General features: G+C 35.6%; 1 protein-coding gene and 1 pseudogene across 1 annotated transcript; both read left to right on the top strand.

Moving 5' to 3' along the window:
* LOC149577673 (origin of replication complex subunit 6-like) overlaps nt 1–15,057 on the top strand; it is a 103,501-nt pseudogene extending 88,444 nt beyond the window's left edge.
* Nucleotides 15,058–17,303: 2,246 nt separating this feature from the next.
* LOC149577672 (uncharacterized) lies at nt 17,304–18,260 on the top strand. The gene has a single exon (XM_089797262.1). It carries the CDS (start codon nt 17,304–17,306, stop codon nt 18,258–18,260), a length of 957 nt encoding a protein of 318 aa, XP_089653388.1.
* The last annotated feature ends 3,539 nt before the right edge of the window (nt 18,261–21,799 follow it).

The raw sequence follows: 21,799 nt of genomic DNA, 5'->3' as shown, positions 1-21,799 counted from the left end.
CTATTTGGAGGGAAAAGAAAATCTATCTAGGCGACGAAGGTCATCATTCATATGCACCCTTGTTTGCCAACGGAGGTCTCCATTGTTTTTTTTTGGCAAGGATGTTGTGATTGTCACATTGGGTTTTTGTACTTCCTCTTATTTACAGTTGTGTTCACCATTTTTCGTAGATGATGGAGCTACTGAAGACATCTTGCATGCCATTCTTCACCAACGGCCTTGAAGACTTCATTTTTTGCCAATACATCTGCCATCATTTAAATTTATACTTGCTCTTCTTGTTGTAGGTTAATGTTTAATCATTTTAGAGTTTTTTGTTTTTGAAATATGTATGTGCTTGCTACAGCTTAGATAAAGCTAAGTATTTTAATTGTTTCAAGAATAATCTTTAAAGAGAACACAAATTGTCACTATTTAATCAAATCAGACTGTAAACACATAAGCACGACAACAGCAAATAAGGCAAGGTTTTAGAAGAAGGGATAAAAATCCAATCATAATTGGTGGTGTAGTCTACACTTTTGTCTAGGAGGATGAAAAATTCACATGACATATAGTTTCTTTAGTGATTTCTTTGAAGGAAGTTTAACTTGAAACCTCTCAAGATTGGTCTAAACAGAGGACTTTTATGAATTCACAGAATGAATTAATGTCAAATCTATTTACCAAATTCAGGCCTGAGGGTTACATCTAGATGACACGAAGAATTTTTTGCTTATGAAAGGGTATTTTTTTAGAACTATGAAGGTATCAAATGCATTATCTATCACACTAGGTAGGGGAAAGGAGTGGAGTGGGAAGTGATCCAAACAGGAGTAAGAGGAGAAGCAAGGGCATGTGTTCCAGGTCTAAGAGAGTTTGAATAGTAGGGAACATATCAAGAAAGCTACTCACTAAGGTAAAACCTTTACTTATGTGATTGTTATTACAATTTTTCAATTTAACATAGCCACTTAGTAGTGTCATTCCAAGCTCACTATGCGATGTGTAGGTAAAATAATATCCATGAAGAAGTGCATGTAAGATGAGTATTAGGTAACTATTCAAATAATAAATAATAAAAAACCTCCCCCTCTCTCTTTCTTTTATTCCACTAGTCGAGAAATTTGGAAGCATATATAAGGCACACAAATTGTTTGATAAAATACCTCAAAGAAATGTGGCCTAAGGAATGATATGGTAGTAGCCTAGGAAGGGTTTGGCAAAACAGGTTTGCCAGAAAGGACTTAGAAACCTTTAATTAAATGCAAACATGATTTGGCTTGGATAAACTCAAATAAGGGATTGGGAAGAGGGTATAGATAACTGTCAAGCTAAGTTACCCAGTTCATTAGTTTAGATTACTATACCAGCAAAAGTTAGAATTGATACCTAGTCCTGGTCCAGTTCAACTTCTAGTATAGGTAGGGTGTAAAATTTGGAGACACGGTTCAAACTTTCTTACCAACAGATTGTACCTGGGCAAAGCAATTAGTAGTTTAACTTTATCGATATGGTTGCTTGAGCAATCTGATGGGGTTTTCATGAAATGATATAATCCCTAAAAGTGGTTTTTGAATTAGGCTATATTTTTTTTAATGGATAGCCTCTTCTTGAAGCATTGGGTTTAATAAGAAATATGTATTTAATTTATGTGGCCAAGTGCTTACTGAGGAATTACCAGCACTATCAGAAGTCAAAGTAGCGATTTTCCCAAACATTGTTGAATGTCAATCCCCTCTTCACACCTCCTCATTCCATGCCTTCTTGATTTCTTGATTTCATAAAAATCTTTGAAGGTGAAATTGTTGTGTATGGCAAGGCTTAAGACATAGTATGCATTATAAGTTTTGTCATGTCTTCCTTTGAATCAAGATGTTCTTCCCAACACCTACTGGTGCTTCTTTGTCTAGTAACTTAGCAATTTACTCTATTACTACCATCTTTGTTTCTAATTTACTTTTTGCATATAATAGAAAGTTTGTACATAAATCGAGTGAACAAAAAACTTATGATTTATGTTTGGGCCTAGAAGACTTCAAATGGCCAAATGTGGGACAATCAATTACAAAAATTAAAGCTCAAATTTATATATTAGACATGATTTCAAATTTGTGCAAAACATATTCTTGCACATTTCCACTCTTGATCATCTATAGTAATAATTTTGTGGTGTTGTTTTATCTTATTTCTATACTAATAATTTTATGGTGTTGCTTTATCTTATTTCAACTTGTTTTCTAAATTTGATTGGGAAAACCATATTTTATTACTTCTTGATACGAAAAAATCTCAGTACTTGATTATTAAAGAATAAAAAATAAACCAAAAATTATAATGTTTGTGCTACAAGTTCTCTCTTCACCCCTCAATTCTACTTGTCTTGCAAAGTTAGTAGGAAATGAATTCTTGTTAGTGTAATTAAATATTTACTATTTACACTTACTTAAGCTTACTTAGGATAATGCATTTCATAGTAGTTTGTGATTGAGACACTTAGGATTTTGCACCTCAATTAAACACATGGTGTAGGAGAATTTCACTCTAGGTGGTCATAGTTGTTATCTCATTCCACCTTTAGTGTACTTATCACATTATCATCCTCGTCATCGCACATAATTTATTGCATAATGGAGGATGATCCACCTTTGGTGGACATGTGATTCCACCTTGTGTGGGTTGTAGCTTATCTTCTCCTTATCATTGTCTCTTATCACCTCTCCTATATAAGGAGGCCTATTATTTACATTTTAAATCAATCAATTGAATTTCAATCAAGTCCATTATCAATAACATTCTTGCATATTCATGCAATCATCTTGCTAATCTCTTGTGAAAGTTATCTTCGTCTTTCATTTGATCCTATGGGTGTTGTAGAGTCACCTAAAAATCTAAAATGGTATCAAAGCTCTCCTGGTGTGAAGACCTCTTCTCAAGAAGTGCAATCTTGGCTTGACTCAATTTTGGTGTAGCATTTAGCAATTTGGACATCACAATTTGGAGGAGATTTTGGGAGTTGTATTTTGTGACCTTTTATTGCAAGCGAAAATTGGAGTTTTTTGGTGCAAATTAGAGGTTGGCATCATATAGAGGAGGTCCAAAAACCCCTAAATTGAATTTTGTTTCATCCAAATTAGACATCTGAGGCTAAATCTATAGCCATTTGATTTTTGAAGGTGCAACAGTAGCAATTCAGAAAAAATAATTTGAGAGGCGATTTTCAAACAATGATATCTTCCTCATACAGACTCCTTTTTCTGAGCTTTTTTTTTGTTTTGGGGTAGAATTTCACAATCTACATAGTGGTGCAAGTGAATTTGGATCTTTGTCTCTGAGGTTTTCTGAAAATGGCAAATGCATTTTTTGCAACTTTCAAGGCTTTGTTTGGGTACATCCAATAACATTTTCAGGTGTAATTTTTTTTAAAAGTGCATGATTTTTCCTCTACTTTCTAGATCTATAATCAAATTTCAATGATCTAGAGTGGACATATCACTTTTAGGAATAGATTTTTTTGGCTATATTTGCACTTGGTGAATACCTGGATTTCAATTTTCTTAATTGAATCAGTAGTTTGAAGGAGTTATTAGTTTATTTCAGTCATCATTTGATTTCAATATGGATTTTTCAAAAGTTCCATTACTCACTCCATATAACTATCGTGAATGGAAACAAATAGTTTCTAATTAGTTCATGAGTATTAAATTGCTTGGAATGATTTTTGGACAGGATCTAGAACCAACTACATTTGTTGCAAAAAGAAGGAAATGGTTTGATAGAAGGGATAAAGCACTTGGCTCTCTTAGATATATCATCTCCAATGATTTGCTAAATCATATTGCATCTTGCACACATCCTCATGATGCCTAGATTACATTGGAAGGAATCTTTGGTAAACCTGATAGAATAAGAAAATTCAAATTGGAGAATAAGCTTATAGGTCTAAGTCCATGTGATTTTGACAACATTCAAGACTTTTTCTCTAAGTTCAATTCCATTAGATTGGAGCTTTCTAATTGTGGAATTATTAAAGATGGTGAGCAATTGATATTATCTAGTCTTTCCAAGCCAGGTCCTAAATATTCAATCTTTGTTTCCACATTCTATGCTACTATGGATGCTCTTGGTAGTGCATACAAAATGCCTTCTCTTGATGAATTTATAGCTAAGCTCATAAGGGAACAAGAAAATTTAGCAACATGGGTCAATTGAAGCCTTCCAAGTATCAAGTGTTGGTTGCAAATGACTCCTCTCCAAAGGCTCCCAAAGGAAAGGGAAACAAAAAACACAAGGATCCTAAGCAACATGACAAAGGTGATGACTCTCCTTCACAACATAATATTGAATCCAAGTCCTCTTCAAGAGAGGAAACATCTAGAAGAAAGAGAGATAAATGTTCTTATTGCAAAAAGTTACGACATCATGAGTATAAATGTTTCCATAAGAAGATTAATGAGTTCACTCACATTCTTCAAAAGAATAATATCCAGTTGCCCTCATCAATGTCTTCTCCTTCTTCTCAATATCAGGCAGTTACTACATCTACATCATCATTTAGAGGCAAAGGACAAGCACTCATTGCTTCCACACATCTTGAGCAAGGTAAATGGCTTCTTGATTTAGGTACATCACATCATATGGCATCTTCTACAGATGTGTTTTCTTCTATTGAGCCTTGTACTTCTCCAGCTATATTGATGGGTAATAATACATACATGAATGTTTGTGGGAAAGGTTTTATTCCTATGGGAGAGGGTATATTTAATGATGTTCTTTGTGTACCATCTTTGACCACTAATCTCCTTTCCATTTACCAAATTACTCATGGGCACAAGGTAAAATTGTTGAGTTCACTCCTAATTATGTCTACATTACGGACATGGAGACTAGAGATTTCATAGCTATGGGAGTTGTTGATCATATATCACACTTGTATTCTTTTGCACATTTTGTTGATAATGATGATGATATTCATGATGTACCTAACCCTATATCAAGGGTGAATAATTCATGTGAGAAGAACATTGGACACTTGAATCATTTTGTTCTTGAGACAAGCGTTGAACTTCCTACTCCTCCACCACCTACTTCTTTAGACATGAGTTCTACTATTCAATAGGAAGATCTTATGCTTCAAATCTTGCAGTGTGGGATGAATTCTTGGATGCTATTTCAAACAAGTCTCATAATGCAGATTTGGTTAATACATCTAAGGAGGTTTCTCTTCAAGATACTTCTTCACCTTCTTTGGAGATTGGATCTCCAAACTCTTCATGTTCTCTTAATTTTTCACATCTCATAGGTCAGCTTGATGGTGTGACAGAATCTTTGAGCTTGGAGAGACCTATTCAATCTTTAGAGATGCATACATGGAGACCTTCTTCCTCCTTCCTCACTTTTTACATGGAGTGGCTTCTTCATCATTTATTGTATTTATCTCTTCCTAATGGGAGACATGTTTCTTGCAGCCATTGTATTATATTTTTCTTGCAAGTACTCTTCATATACATTGGAGCTTCTTCATTTTGGGGGGATATCATGTCTCCTTATTTCCTTTCTATGGGGGGATCATTCTTTGTATATACATGATGTATGCAATTTTTGGGGGGTCTTGAGTACTCCATCCATCCATGCATCTTGTTTTCATCTCTCTTTTTGGAGGATGCTTTTTCCCATGAGGTTTTCTCTCTTTCTCCACTTTATGAGAGATTGCATTTCATGTATTGTTTTACATATTGTACATGGTTACCTAAAATGGCCTAGTAGCTAGGACCCATCTTGCATTGTGAGTTTAAGTGCATTGCCCTAATTTGCACTTAAGGGGGGTGTTGGTGAAATTAAATATTCACTAATTACACTTACTTAGGCTTACTTAGGATAATGCATTTCTACCACCTTACTAGTGTACACACTACCACCTAAAGGAGTTCTCTAGAGAAAATCCAATAAACACTCCACAGGAGTTATTTAACCACCGACACTCCTCACTTAGGAATACAATAGAGCGTACATTTGGAATTTTGAAACAACATTTTCCTATGTTGAGGCATGCAACATCTTATGCAATAATGACACAAACAAAGGTTGTATTAGCATGTTGCATATTGCACAACTTCATTACAATAGAAGACGACATTCCATCTAAAGTTGAAATTGAAGAGGATGATGAGCATGAGCGGGTAAATGTACCAACACTTAAGACATATGGTATGACTCAGCGGGATAGAAATGATTGGGGGAAGTTTTGAGATGAAATAGCACAGAGGATGTGGGAAGAGTACAGATCTCAAGATTAGTTGTGCGCGAGGCATATTATACATTTTGTTATATAATATAAATTGAGACATATTTATGACTAGCTTGATAGTTAGGTGTATTTGAATAGCTTGAAATATTTGGGAAGTTTCTAGATGAATGAATGATTTGAATTTAAGAATCTAGTGGATGTTTATGTTCTTTGAATAAATAATGACCTAGTATATGAATAAATTACTTGTGTAAAGGTATATGATTCAAAGAGATTAAAATGGTAAATATGCTTCTTCAATATTTGTCACTAGTTTTTTGTCCTTGCAAAATATGGCTTGTTATATGCAAAATAATGTTCATAATAATGTATGGTGATGTGTAGAGCAACATGGACTTCTACTGCCCTACTTTTTGACTTTCAATATGTGCAGTAGGTTGATTTAATCTGATATATGGTATTTAGTATCAACCATACACCACAATCTCTCACCATCCATTATGTCTCAACCATAAGTTTCTATAGGGTAAAAATTCCTACACTTGTTGCAACATGCAATGCTTCAGCTCACTTATTCTTGCTTCCATTATTGACTTTCATGCAATTATTGGAGATTCAAACTAAGAAATGCAATAGCCAATAAATAGTTGATTTAGATTTTATTTTCTACAATCTAATTGATGTTTAATTTCTACATAAAGAAAGATGCTATGATAGGTCCTTACTTCATTGTTCTTTCTTTTTGAGACCTTTTTAACCAAGCAACCCAGCCACTAGTTCCTTTAATTTGGCCACTGATTCCTTCAATCTAGCCCAGAATCTCATCATTCTAGATGAATTGATGTATGGGTTTGCTCAAATCGTTGCTCTAGGTTGTTGTACTACAATTCAAGACTAGAATTACAATTGGATTGTCATGTGCCTTCTAACATTTCTTTTAACTCCTTGAGTTTTACCAAGGCTTCATGAGAGGGAATGTTTTGTTTCTGGCTCTTCTTAATGATCTAGGAAACTCCCTCTATTAACCTTTTCAGTCCCTCTATTAACATGGTTTATAACAATAAGAGGTCCACAAATTTAAAATAGTAACCTATGTGATTCCAAAGAAACTTGGTAAGATTTCTATCTCTACCATTACATATGTCTTCATTCTTTAATTTCCAAATAGTCCACATTATTTACATAGTTAGTATAGACTAAAAAACATCCAGCTATTTCTATGGCTCAAAATTTTTCATTTGAAATATGTAATAGATTGAAATTATAGTGCAAATATAGCTATTTTAGTGGCTCATGAGTTTTCCATTAAAATTATGTGGTGGATTGAAGTTATAGTGTAAATAAAGGCCATAAATACAACTACAGTTTATGTAGGAGAAGATGCCACAAGAAAAAGATGTTTTCTTGTTTCAATAGGTGTATGCCATAGTTGCAAGAGGAGTTTGTTCCAATATGTGGTTTCCATGTTCAGATTCTATTTGGTACATAGTTCAAGAGTGTCATGGTTGTCTATGAGGAGTTTGTAGATGTATTTGGTTGTTTGAGGAATTAGTGGGCTTCATCGGGCAATTAATGTCATTAATGTCATGGTTGTTTGTGAGCACACAACCTGGAGATAGGGGAAAAAGAAAAATAATTATGCTTATGTGTGTGGAACTATGTAATTTTTCAATTCATATGCATCTAGCAAAACCCCATGAAGTTCATCCACACCATTGTTTTCATTTAGATCAGTATCCTTGAATTTTGACTAATATTTTGTATCATTAGTTTTACTCTACTCTTGATTTACTTGTCATGTTTATTGTGAAGTTCATTTTTTCTTTTCTCTTGTTTGTTCTTATTTATAATCTGATGAATTTTGCTCAATAGCATGGCTAGAGAGGTGCAAACCAGCAATGTTCCTTCTTTGAATAGGGTTGTATGGTCAAGAGAAATGGAATGCAAGTTCCTTGACTTGCTCCATGAGCAAGTCCAACTAGGTAGAAAAAGTGAAGGTGGGTTGAAAAAAAAAGCTTGGACTACCATTGAGCAACACTTCAATGAAGAATTGAAGCTTAATTTAAGTAGGGATAGTTTGAAAAATAAACTCAAAACTTGGACGATGGGATTTTGAATCATGAAAGATTTGAGAAACACAAGTGGGTTTGCTTGGAATGAAACTACACAATGCATGGATGCTAAAGACAGTGTTTGGAATGAACTATTTTGATTAAGTAAAAATAGGGTTTAAAGGACCTAAAACCTTTTAAAAAGTATCAAAGAAACAAGAATATAAAAGTTCAAAGAACAAAGGGCCTCAAAACCAAAAGAGAATAGATAAAAAAATCCAAAAAATAGGAGGCCAAAGTACAAATATGCACTAAAAGATAGCAAAAGAAAAGAAAAAAGATAGCCCCCGGACAGCTACAGAGTCTTCAATAGGTCTGCAGATTGGTTTGCCAGTATGTTCATATTTTTCACTGAAGATTTCATGTCATCCATATTTTTTGCTTCCACTCCTTCATTCTTCTTGGAATTAGCCCTTGTGCACTTTCTCAGGCCTTGGTACTCATTCAAAGTAGGGGAGTCTTGGTCATCACTCTGTTTCATCTTGTTCAGTAGGGTGTTGAAGTTGTTAGCCACAATCTTCGAAATAATGCAATTTTGATCTGTCAGTTTCTTAATTCTTTTCTCCATGTTACTCAATCTAGAATCTAGACCATCCATCCTTTTCTAAAGATCTTTTCCTAATTGATCTAGGTCCCTATTCTTGATTTCAATTGTTGGCACACACTTCATCAAGTTTTTTACCTCTTCTGCATTGCCAATAATCTCAAAGAGTCTATCAATATGTTGACCTAGTGTTCTCTCCCCCCTTGTCATCTTGCTAATCTGATCAAAGTCCCTTAATATATCCTACATTTGTTATTTTAGGGTACCAATGTCCTTCATCATTTTCCCTGGGTTACCCATGATTCCCTTTAGGAACCCCTAGTCATCCTCATCCCTATTATGCTCAAAGTAGTCCTCTTGCTCCCCTTGTTTTTTTCTATCTAGGTCCACCTCCTTGATAACATTGTCATCACCCACATCCTAAGCAAGTACCTTTTTTCTTTTTCTTTCTACCCCCTTAATTAAGATTTCATCATTAGAGGGGACAAAATCCCTTTTAGCATTCTTTCCGTTATTTCTTGAAACCTTTCCCAAAGTTCCTCTCTTCTCAAAACCATTTCTCTAATCCTCATAATCAATATCTTGTTCTAAATCACTCTCCTTTTCCTTCCTTTTCTTCTTGGAAGAGCTTCCAAGATCACCTTTGTTTATCTTCTCTATATCAACCTCATCCACCTCATCCTCTATTTCCTCATCAAAATCCTCCTTAGAATCACTACCCTCAATCTCATAATCAAGTGATTTATTACTCTTCTTGGGCCTATCCACCTTTTTTGACTTCAAAAGGTTCATAATTAAAACCATTAACCCCTCATGGCAAGCATGATCTCCCTCAAGATCATTTTGAAAGGCAAGAATAGAATTACCTAGAGATTGTTTGGAATGAGCTATTGAAGGTAAAATGCTATTTGAAATTCATTTGATTTATGTATAATTTCATCTTGTAAATCCAGCATTGAAAGAAAAATAACCATTTCACTCACGGTTAGCAAGGACAAAAGTTTCAGCAGCTTTGAGCATATTGCAGGTGTAGCTAGTAGTGGCAGGAATAGTAACTTTGGAGCCATGAAATGGGAACTTGATGCATTGGTGGTATGTGGATGGCACAGTGCGCATCTCATGTATCCATGGCCGTCCTAACAGAATGTTGTAAGCCAAGGGAATGTCAAGCACCTGACAGGTGACATCCCTTTCTACAGGATCGACGCGAATGGGTAAAACCACAAGGCCTAGAGACTTTTGTTCCACTTCATCGTACGCTTTGATAGTGATCTTTCATCAAGGATCAATAGAATCCTCAAAATAATTTAATTGTCTAAGCAAAAAAGTAGAGACAATATTTAGGCTAGCACCGTTATCAATGAGTACCCGATGAACACGTGTCTGATGGATCATAACCTCAATGTGTAGAGGTTGATTGTGTGGGTGACTCAGCAAGTTGTCATCTTCCTCAAAAAAATTCATAAGATATGGTGAGGTTAGGTGACCTACCATGGATTGAAATTAGTCAAGATCAAGATCTTGAGGAACATTTGCCTCAGCAAGGGCTTTATCCAGAATCTGCTTGTGAGCAGGCGAGATTATAAGTAGCTCAAAGATGGAAATCTGAGCATTAGCTCATTTCAATTGATCGAGAACACTATAACTGGTTGTAATCAAGTTCGTTGTGGGTTTTGCACCTTTGCCAGATAGACCAGCAAGGGCTTTGTCTTTGTGTTGTTCAAGACCTAAAGTAGGAGGCGCATGGCCTTTGAGCACAAACTTGGCGCGAGAGCAAGTAATAGTGTTAGCACAGTGTTGCAAAGGCATATTATCCATTTCATTGGAAGTAGGGCCCCTCAAGAAAAATGGTGTCTTTGGTTTGTCGTTATCTTGCTTGCCCTTAATGGTAATAACGCCGCAGTATTCAGAATCTACAGGTTCAACCATGTGAATGACATTGTCATCATTGGAATATGTATAGTTGACCTTATTGTAGGGTTCTAGTTTTGAAGTCTCTCCTTTTTCATAAGCTGGGAAAGGCTCTTTGAATGCTTTGTGGTCTGAGTTTTTGTTATGTCCGTCTACCACAAGATCACCAGCATCAATCATGTCTTAGACTTTATGGCACACGTTTATATAGTTGCTAGTTTGGTGTCCCTTGTTTTCATCATACTCACAAAATGAGGTCTCATTCCACCACAGTGGGCGTGGTTGTGGATCATAGGAACAAGGGTTATCCATTGGTGAAATGAGCTTGTGTTGTAGCAATGTTTTGTAAACCACATCCAAAGGTTCTCCCAAAGGTGTATACTCTTGCTTGGGGCGTGTTGTCCAAGAGTTTCTCAGTTTGTTCCCAGACATCTTATTGTCAGGAGGAGGTTTCTCAACATTTTTGGCCACTTTGAGGCCATCTATGAGATTAAATGCAGCTTTAGTAGGTTTGGGTGTGACATTGTCAACAACTCCATCATGTATGATTTCTCGGTTCTTGTTGACATGTTTGGTTTTATCCCTATTGGAAGTGGAACCTTGTTTTATGTCTCTCTGAAGAGTGAGTTCACCTTTCTTGACCATAAATTCCTCGATACGAATAGCCTATGTGATCATGTCTTCAAAGGTACATGGACCTTGAAGTTGGACTCTGTATTCGAAATCAGGTAGGAGATTATCAGTGAAGATGTCAAGCTTCTCCGCTTCTGGAATTTTGCGGGAATACTTAGTGTACAGTTGTCTCCATCGTTGGAGGAATGTGAGAAAAGGTTCTCCAGCTTGCTGTTTAAGGTTGCATAAATCTCACATATTAACAAGGTGTTGTATGTTATGTGAATATTGCTAAACAAATGAATTGGCAATTTCATCAAACGTCTTGATACCAGGAGGTAAATGTGAGAACCACTCCAAAGCCCGACCACCTAGGCTTCTAGGGAATAAAGGCATGAGGTAGGTTTGATCGTGTATAAACTCCATAGACAAAGCACCAAATTCTCACAAGTGATCTTGGGGATTAGTAGTACCAAAGTACTTGTCATATTTGGGTAACTCTACGCCTCGTGGGAAAGGCGACATGTTTATGCTTTTGTCGAATGGAAATGGACAAAGAGCGTCTAATGTGTATGTCTTTGTGGGTTTCTCTTTCTCATGCATCATCTAAGCCAATTGGTCTTGCATAATTTTCAATTGTTTTTGGAGTTTAGAAGTCTCAGTTTCTTCTTCAGGCATGATAATGGTTTCCACATTGAAATGAGAGGGCAGTTTAGCTCCCTCTTGGGCAAGTTTGAGAAAGTACTTTTCTTTCTCTTCGTTGAGTAGGATTCCCATGACCTTTTGGAAGTTTTTGTCTCTTCAACATTTTGCTATGTGTTCAGGGAGTATTTCCCACCTCTTCCTGTTCCTCATCGGTGTCATGGTCTTTCTCTTTGTCTTTATCATTCCTTGGTGGTTCTTGATGTCGACTATAACTACCATGTTCAGGTTCATGATTAGTTATTATAGGAACGTGTTTAGTTTCAGTGTGTTGTGTTTCAAAAGATCCTCTAAAAAAAGGATCAAACATCGTGTTTGGTAATGTAGGACCTCTACCTGTCTCAGTATCCTCTTGGTACAAAGGATTCCTAACTTGTTGCAGGTTTATGGAAAATGTTCGCTGAACTTGAGATGACCTAGCAGGTGAGGGAGATCGTGAAGATGCCTCACTAGCCGAACTAGATACAGATTGTGTAACGAAAGGTAAGCGACCTCTATTGCAATTACGACCCCTATCATGACCACATCTAAGTCTAAGAGGATAAAACAAGTTGCCGATTCTTGTCGCGACAGTCATAGATAAGGACAAGAAGCTAAAATTTGGACAAGGACTACACTAAGACTAAGTCTCAAAAAGACAAGATAATAGCAAGAATGTTGTCCACCAATGCACAAATGGTCCGATTTAAAGGCTAGAACAGCTAGAGATTATGACCAATGTGACACAAAGTATGACAAGCATTAAGATGAGGACAAAAAAAAGTTTACGAGACGAGACTAGTCAAAGTGCAAGATACAAGCCCTTAGCAGAGCAAAGTGTTGTTGTTTTAGGATTGTTCGCAAATAGAGAGTGACAAACGGACGCAGAAAAGGGTAGCGTGCAAGTCGCAGACAGCTAAAATAGACCCAAATTGGTAATGCTAACACAAATTCTCATGCAAAAAACCTTTGCAGGCCGCGCGAGAAAGTTTTTTGAGCCGCACGAAGAAGTTCCCTGGATCGTGCAAAAGTCAATGACAGTGTTTTAATTTCACGCGAGAAAGTTTAGAGGGTCACGCAAAAGTCCATGACAGCATTTTAATTTTACACGAGGACAATATGATTTAGTGTGAGGACAAAATAATTTCACGCGAGAGTGAAAAAGTTTCCGTGCAAGAAGGCAGACCAGTTTTACAATAGCGACTGATTTTGACAAGATTTTTGGACTTTTCGAATAGATTGGGTAGATTTTTGGAGACAAGTTCAATTGGACAGATAGCGAGATTGACCTCGCAAGATGTTTGGACAAAGTTTTAAGTTTTCAATCTAAGCAAAGTGTTTAAACAGGATAGTGCGAAGCAAGCAGTAGTTGAAAACAGTCCTGCCGAGGACAAAGCAACTCGACAGGATAGAGGAGTCTTGACATTTGTTTGTTGTAACTGGTTTGGACTTTGTTGATGACTTGATAACAAACACGCTCTATCCCTACAAAGAAAAATTGGTAGAGAAGGCAAAACCTTTGTCCCACATCTTATGCACATGTGTGTACCTCACACAGCCGTGTCACCCCTAGAGGGTGCCTATGTTTTTGGTATATTCAAAGGACTTAATAGTATACGTTGAACAAGCACCCTTGTGGTAGGGGACAAGCACGTATACCACCTTCAAACATCCAGTAGCATGACTATGGTGAGTTCTACATGAGATTCTTCACCCTCCTTGCACAAAGATTATGCCTCCTTTCAGAGGTGAACCGGGTGGCTTCTAACTAAGAGGTTTTTACTCAGCTTCCATTCGAATTAATCCCCGATGGCTCTGCAAGTAGAGTTGAGGCCAGCAACCCACACCAGCATCTGAAAGTGCACACTACTTGCTTAACAAGCTAGGGGTCGATGCCGACCAGTGCACAGACAGAGCTTCCCCTTGATATGTGATATCAAGAAATAAGGGGAAGAAATTAATTCGGCTTTGGAGTCTTTCACTCTACAAAGCATCTTGATTATAGTGAGTTGGAATCTTCGACGAAAGGAGTGTGCTCACTTGGGTCGTTCTCGAAGGTTGGATCACTCTGGCAGGCCCTCTAAAGGATTAACATGGACTGGTTTAGATCTAAGGGTCTGAGTTTCTGATTTCCCTCAAGGGGAAAGAGCATAATCCTCTACCTTATTTCTTCACCCAAACATGCAAGACAAATTAATTACTGACTTGGCTTAATCAATCCAAACTCATTCTTCCTTAAAGATTTTGATTCCCTTAAAGGAAATCAGTGTCTTATCATAGAAGAGAACAAGCTTTGGAGAACCACCATGTTGCTTGCCTTCCTTGGAATGTCGTATTTCGAAAGCGTTTAGGTTTCTGATTCACCCTTGGTCATGACCTCCAAGTGGTGAAGAGCATAATCCCGTATTCTTCTGTCTTGCACCCTAGGAAGTTCACAAGTCCCTAATTAGACTAGTTTGAAAAACAAGAAAAGCAAACACACTATTTTGTGGGTTTGAAAATATTGATCTTTGACAAGTGTATCTTCGACAACCATCTTGCAAGCAAATAGTTAGTGTGTTTTCGAGTGGGTTTTAAAAGGAGTCTTCGATAATCGTCCTGCAAAAAATGATTAAGTTGCAAGAAATCCAGAGAAACAGATCAAGACAAGCACGTCAGTGAAATCAAATAATCTGAAGATCGAAAAATAATGCTTAAAACCAAAGCTCTTGTCACTAGATTTTGCAAGAAATTTCTGACAGAATCATGCGAAATTATTTTATGCTCACACGAAATTTTTTTACAGCTCGCGCGAAGAAAACAGGTGCCGCGCAAAGTTTCGCGCACTCAGGCACTTTCTTGCACGACCTGAAAAGAATCTGCGTGCGAAGATTCTGGATCCTCGCATGAAAATGAATAGTCTCATGCGAAGATTCTCGAATCTATACGGAACAGTACGGACAGAAAACACAAAAATTATTTTTAAAATGTAGAAAGAGGCTAGAAAATTTGATTTTCTCTGCCCCACAGTGGGTGCTAGAAATGTATATGCGAAATGTGGCCTTACACTTCACACACACACACTTCAACATGGTCCTTATTTGTGGATTCATCCCAGAATGAACATTGGATTGTTCATCCAAAAATCAGCCGGTAATTTGACCTGTTGCCTTCTATCTAAAGGGAATTGCTTGTTAGATATCCTCAGATTTGAGGTATTAAGCAATCAGACCCTCTAAAAACAAAGGATTTAAAAGAAAATGTGACTAATCTATATGAGAATATAGATTAATCTAGAATGGAGTATGCACGTTTAATCTAAGAACATGTAAAAGAAAACTATGCTAAAATGTATTCATATTACTTCTATATGAAAATTAAGCTAAATGAGAATCAATTGAAAATGCAATAAGCTTCAAATGAGTATGCAATTTGACAGCAATTCGATGCAAATTCTATTCAACCTTGAAAATGAAGAGATGGGGTCTCTTAAATAGACTTTCCTAGAATCCATCAACGGTTGAGATCGATTTCAATCAACGGTCAGGATTAAAGGTGAGGTTCAGTTAAAGTGGAAGATTCCCAAATTAAAGGGAGTTAACTAACTCATATCTGAGTGTAAGAGTTAGTCAACTCAGATAGACTTTAGTGTAAAAGCAAGTGATCTGGATCACTTCTAATTTGATCAGCAGTGAATTGGGAATTTCCTTTTTTGAACTGAAGAGAGATTTTGGAGAGATATTTAATTTAATAAAATGAGATATGCTCTCATAATTACCTTTTTCATTTAATTAAATAATTTTATTTAATTAATTAGAGACACTTTTCTTATTTAGTTAAATAACTTCATTTAATTAATTTGATTAGGTTTCCACAATCCATTAGACTTTTTAATATTTTGCTTCTAGATTCGATTGTGTTCGTTTTTTTAGCATCAACGTTTCGGATCACACTCTATGATCCATCATCAGGATGAGAGAATGCAAGAATGAAAAAGTGAGCAGATCAAGCCAGTCTAGGGGTTAATAAGGGAAAAAGTTGGAAGTGAGGTGGATAGAGGAGAAGACAATAAAAGTAAAATAAAAAAGTAAAAAAGCTAAAAAGGGGGGACCCATGGGAGAGAAAAAACTTTAAAATAAGGAGTAAAAATTGACATTACCCCTAGGAAATTAAAAACAAAAAACAAATTAAAAACCTAAATTAGAGCAAGTGTATGAGCCTCCCATGCAAAGAATTAGAGATATTAAAAAGTAAAGAACAAAACAATCGAGAGGCAAAAGCACGTAAAAAGAAAAACTAAAAGCGCTAAAAAAAAAGGAGATATTAAATATAAATTAATAATAGTATATGTATATATATATATATAGCCAATTAATCCTATACAATGAAAAGAATAAAGCATAATGATAATAATATAAATAAACAATAAATACAAATACTGTTGTATCTAAGGTAAAAAAAATTTACTATAGCAGAATAATAATGAAATATATATAATACTATAGCTCTAAAAATAATATATATATTAATACAATATATAATATATGGACTAGTACTAATGTATATATTAATACCAACTATTAAACCTATTAAAGTTGCAATAATAAAAAATAAAAAATAAAATAATAAAAATAAAAATAAAAAAACTATGAAAGCTAAAAAAATGTTACTAAAACTATATATTAATACTAAGGAGATAATAATAATATATATTAATACTATTATAGCATAGTATTAATATATATAAATATATAAATACTAAATATAAATAAAAAATAAAAAACCAAAGGGGGGACGAAGCAAAAAATTGCACCAAACAAAAAGAATAATAATAAAAAACTACCAAGGGAGAAAAACTAAAGAAAAAAGCAAGAAAGCAACTAAAGCATAGAAATAATAAATACCCCATTATAACGAAGAAAGATTTGGCTTGGTTAAGCGCCTTAGAAATTTGCTTATGAGAGAAACCATTAAGCTTGAAGACTTGGCGAAGATGGGCCAACTCCTGGTTTAAGTTGTCATCGTCGCAAATTCTAAGGGCTCTAAGAGCAAGGGTCTTGAGGATGCCAACCTTTTGGTTGGGGTGATGGTGAGATGAAGAGTGGAGGTATAAATCAGTGTGGGTGGCCTTGCGATACACACATCGGCTGAGGGTTCCATCTGCCTTCTTGATGAGAAGAACATCGAGGAAAGGTAAATGGTTGTTAGACACTTCATCCAATTTACCAAAGATGACAAGATGGAGCAAAATGACATCTTGGTGAGTTTCGATGTGGTTTCTCTCTTCACCAAGGTGCCGATTCCTGACTCAATTGACATCATCAAGGATAAGATGGGTGAGGAAATTGCTTCCTTAGTGGATTTATGTTTGAGGTCCACTTTATTTTCCTTCCAAGGCGTCTTCTATGAGCAACTTGACGGGGTGGCTATGGGCTCTCCCCTCTCCCCGGTCATCGCTAACCTTTATATGGAGCATTTTGAGGAAGTGGCCCTCCACTCTTTCCCCCTTAAACCCAGATGGTGGAAGCAATATGTGGATGACACAAATGTGTGTTGGCCACATGGTCATGACAAGCTTGTGGAGTTCCACCAGCACATCAACAAATTTTCCTCTAACATTTCCTTTACGATGGAACTTGAGTCTAACAACCATTTACCTTTCCTCGATGTTCTTCTCATCAAGAAGGCAGATGGAACCCTCAGCCGATGTGTGTATCGCAAGGCCACCCACACTGATTTATACCTCCACTCTTCATCTCACCATCACCCCAGCCAAAAGGTTGGCATCCTCAAGACCCTTGCTCTTAGAGCCCTTAGAATTTGCGATGATGACAACTTAAACCAGGAGTTGGCCCATCTCCGCCAAGTCTTCAAGCTTAACGGTTGCTCTCATAAGCAAATTTCTAAGGCGCTTAACCAAGCCAAATCTTTCTTTCTCGCCAATGCCAACCCCAAACCTCTCTTGTCTCTGCCTCCCTTGAATGTCGCCCTTCCTTTTGTTGATGGTATATCCCAAAAGATTTCCAAAATCTTGTCCAAGAAGGGACTTAGGGTTGCCTTCAAGCCCCTATCCAGGGTCCGTAACTGTGTGCCCCCTCTTAAGGACTCCAGGGACGCTCTTCTTGACTCAGGAGTCTACAAGATTGTTTGCTCTTGTGGTGTAGCCTACATAGGAGAAACGGGTCACTCATTCTAGACTAGAATTAGGGAGCATGGTGCAGACATCAAACATGATAGGGTCCAAAAATCTGCTCTAGCAGAGCACTCATCTACAACCAAACACCATATTTGTCTCGAGAGCACCCAAATCCTTGTCAAGGAAGATAACTACTTCAAGAGAAAGTTAATGGAAGCCATTGAAATTAACCACCATCCCCTTAATCTTAATCGAGAGGATGGTTGGTCTTTGAGCCAGTCTTGGCAACCATTATTAAGTTCGCTGGATAGTCGTCACCGTTCTTGAGCGTCCCCCTCCCTGTCCTTTCTCCTCTCTTCTTTGTTGGTCTGGCTCGCTACTCTGCCTCTTGTGTTGCCTATCCTTTGTGTTGTGGCTCTCCCCCTTCCTGTTCTCTGCCTCAACCTCCCCTGTCTTGTGCTCTCTTTTCTTGGTTCCTCCTCCCTTCTTTCTTCTTTCATTTTTTCTTGCTTTTTTCTTCCTTTTTTAATTATTTATTTTTTGGTTTTTGTTGTTCTTTATGTTTGGTGTCTTTTCTCTTTATCATTGTGTCGTGCTCCTTGTTTCTTTTCTTCTTTGCATATATATATATTCATTTTCTTCGTTATAATGGGGTATTTATTATTTCTATGCTTTAGTTGCTTTCTTGCTTTTTTCTTTAGTTTTTCTCCCTTGGTAGTTTTTTATTATTATTCTTTTTGTTTGGTGCAATTTTTTGCTTCGTCCCCCCTTTGGTTTTTTATTTTTTATTTATATTTAGTATTTATATATTTATATATATTAATACTATGCTATAATAGTATTAATATATATTATTATTATCTCCTTAGTATTAATATATAGTTTTAGTAACATTTTTTTAGCTTTCATAGTTTTTTATTTTTATTTTTATTATTTTATTTTTTATTTTTTATTATTGCAACTTTAATAGGTTTAATAGTTGGTATTAATATATACATTAGTACTAGTCCATATATTATATATTGTATTAATATATATATTATTTTTAGAGCTATAGTATTATATATATTTCATTATTATTCTGCTATAGTAAAAAAATTTACCATAGATACAATAGTATTTGTATTTATTGTTTATTTATATTATTATCATTATGTTTTATTCTTTTCATTGTATAGGATTAATTGGCTATATATATATATATATATATATATATATATATATATATATATATATATATATATATATATATATATATATATATATATATATATATATATATATATATAAATTTATATTTAATATCTCCTTTTTTTAGCGCTTTTAGTTTTTCTTTTTTACGTGCTTTTGCCTCTCGATTGTTTTGTTCTTTACTTTTTAATATTTCTAATTCTTTGCATGGGAGGCTCATACACTTGCTCTAGTTTAGGTTTTTAATTTGTTTCTTGTTTTTTATTTCCTAGGGGTAATGTCAATTTTTACTCCTTATTTTTAAGTTTTTTCTCTCCCATGGGTCCCCCCCCTTTTTAGCTTTTTTACTTTTTTATTTTAGTTTTATTGTCTTCTCCTCTATCCACCTCACTTCCTTCCAACTTTTTCCCTTATTAACCCCTAGACTGGCTTGATCTGCTCACTTTTTCATTCTTGCATTCTCTCATCCTGATGATGGATCACAGAGTGTGATCTGAAACGTTGATGCTAAAAAAATGAACACAATCGAATCCAAAAGCAAAATATTCATTTAATTAATTAGGAATAACTTCTCATTTAATTAAATAACTTTGTTTAATTAATTAGAAGTAAGTTCTCCATTTAATTAAATAATTTCATTTAATTAATTAAAATAGGCACATTTATTAAATTAAATTAATTTAATTCCATAGTACATTAGCCTTAAGAGATAATTTAATTTAATAAAGTATGAATACTTTAGATTAAATTAAATTGAAACCAAATAAGTTTAATGTGGCTAATATGAGTCAATACTATAAGAATTAAATAAAGAGTCTGATTAATGCAGATTAGGGTTTTCTACATCTGACAATTAAGTCAAGTATCGAGTAGCAGAATAAAAATTGCCTATTAGGATAGGTCTTAGGATTGATTAGAAATAGACCAGAATTGGTGATCATGGCAATGAGCCAATTTTGGGGTATTACAGTGGTCAACCTAAACAAACAACAATTCCATCAAGCCCCTTTCAGTATAATAGACCCTCTTACTTGGTAGGCCAACAAGGTTAAGGAAACAATTATAATGATAGAGCTAATTAATGTTATAACCCCAACATACATAGTACTTTTAGGGAGTTAATATAGGAATAGAATAATCTAATCCAAGATTATGAATGGTGCTACCCATGCAATCAACAACATTACCAAAGTACTTGTCCTAATGGGTTGATTAGTCAAGCTTTCATGGTATAAAACAATGTTTGTGGCCTAGAAAAATGTGAATCAAGAGGCCCAAGCTCAATCAAGATTTTCCATTATTCCAAGTGAGTAGGGTACACTTGATATGGTGCTAATGAATTAGAAAGAAGAGGATGTTTTTGGGGTGAACTCACCACTTGTGAATAATATGAGGTACACCCCTAGTTTAGCCAATACAAGGTCAAAGAAGATGGACATTTAAGTAGAACAACCAGCTTGGCCCCCAAGGTCCTAAAAGGTTCATAATTTTCCCAAGGATCAACCTTTATTAGCCAAAGAGCTTGTAAAAATAGCAATAATATCTTTTTCAACTCAAGTAGATGATGTTGTTAACAAGGGACAGTTAAGGGTGAGTTTGAGTTTGTTCAATATTGTGGATCAAATGAAGAAAACTCCTATAAGTATTTCTATGTTGGATGCATTGACTATTTGAAAACAAAAGGAGTTAATGATTGATGCATTGTAAATAGTTTCAATAGCTGGTGATCCTATCCAAGAGCAATCTAAAGTTATAGATTCTAGTGCATCTCAATCATAAGCTAACCAGTAGGCCCCAAAGGTGAGACCACCTTCCTTCTATGTCACATTGATCATTGGTAAGCTCTTAGTCCATAATTGCATGATAGACTTGGGTGCTAGTAGTTCATTCATGCCTAAGCTAGTTGTTGATAAGTTAGGATTGTCCTATCATAGCCTCTTGAGAAGGGATTTATTGATTTGTTGCCTCTCTTTTCCATGTGCCTAAGTAGGGATTTTACCACTAAGTTGGGTGGGTATCTTTATGTCTATTGGTCCCATTTGTTTTTCAAGACTAGGTATGACACTAGAGTCCAAATTAAATCTAAAGCACTTGCTAAAGACCATATTGAGCCCTATACACCCACCCCATCAATGCCAACCTAACATTTCATGAGTAAGAGCTTGTTGTCTCATATCCTAATACCCCTACCAAGAATATACCAGACATAGTCCTAAATGAGTGTATAGCTGAGAACCTAGAAGAAAACCCCTTTAAGCATATGGAGATGGTTGGAACTATATCTACATCATGCATAAGTAGCATTTTGTCATTCCCAAATTGGTCAAAGGAGAGATGCAAGAGTCTAAAAGCCAACATGACATATTATGCAATCATTCTTCAATGGTGATAGGAGAAAGGTAGGTTCT

This window comes from Cupressus sempervirens, chromosome 1 (genome assembly GCF_028749045.1).
Source record: "Cupressus sempervirens isolate cs-2001-9-10 chromosome 1, ASM2874904v1, whole genome shotgun sequence".
Lineage (NCBI taxonomy): Eukaryota > Viridiplantae > Streptophyta > Pinopsida > Cupressales > Cupressaceae > Cupressus > Cupressus sempervirens.
This window is presented reverse-complemented; position numbering and strand designations above follow the sequence as displayed.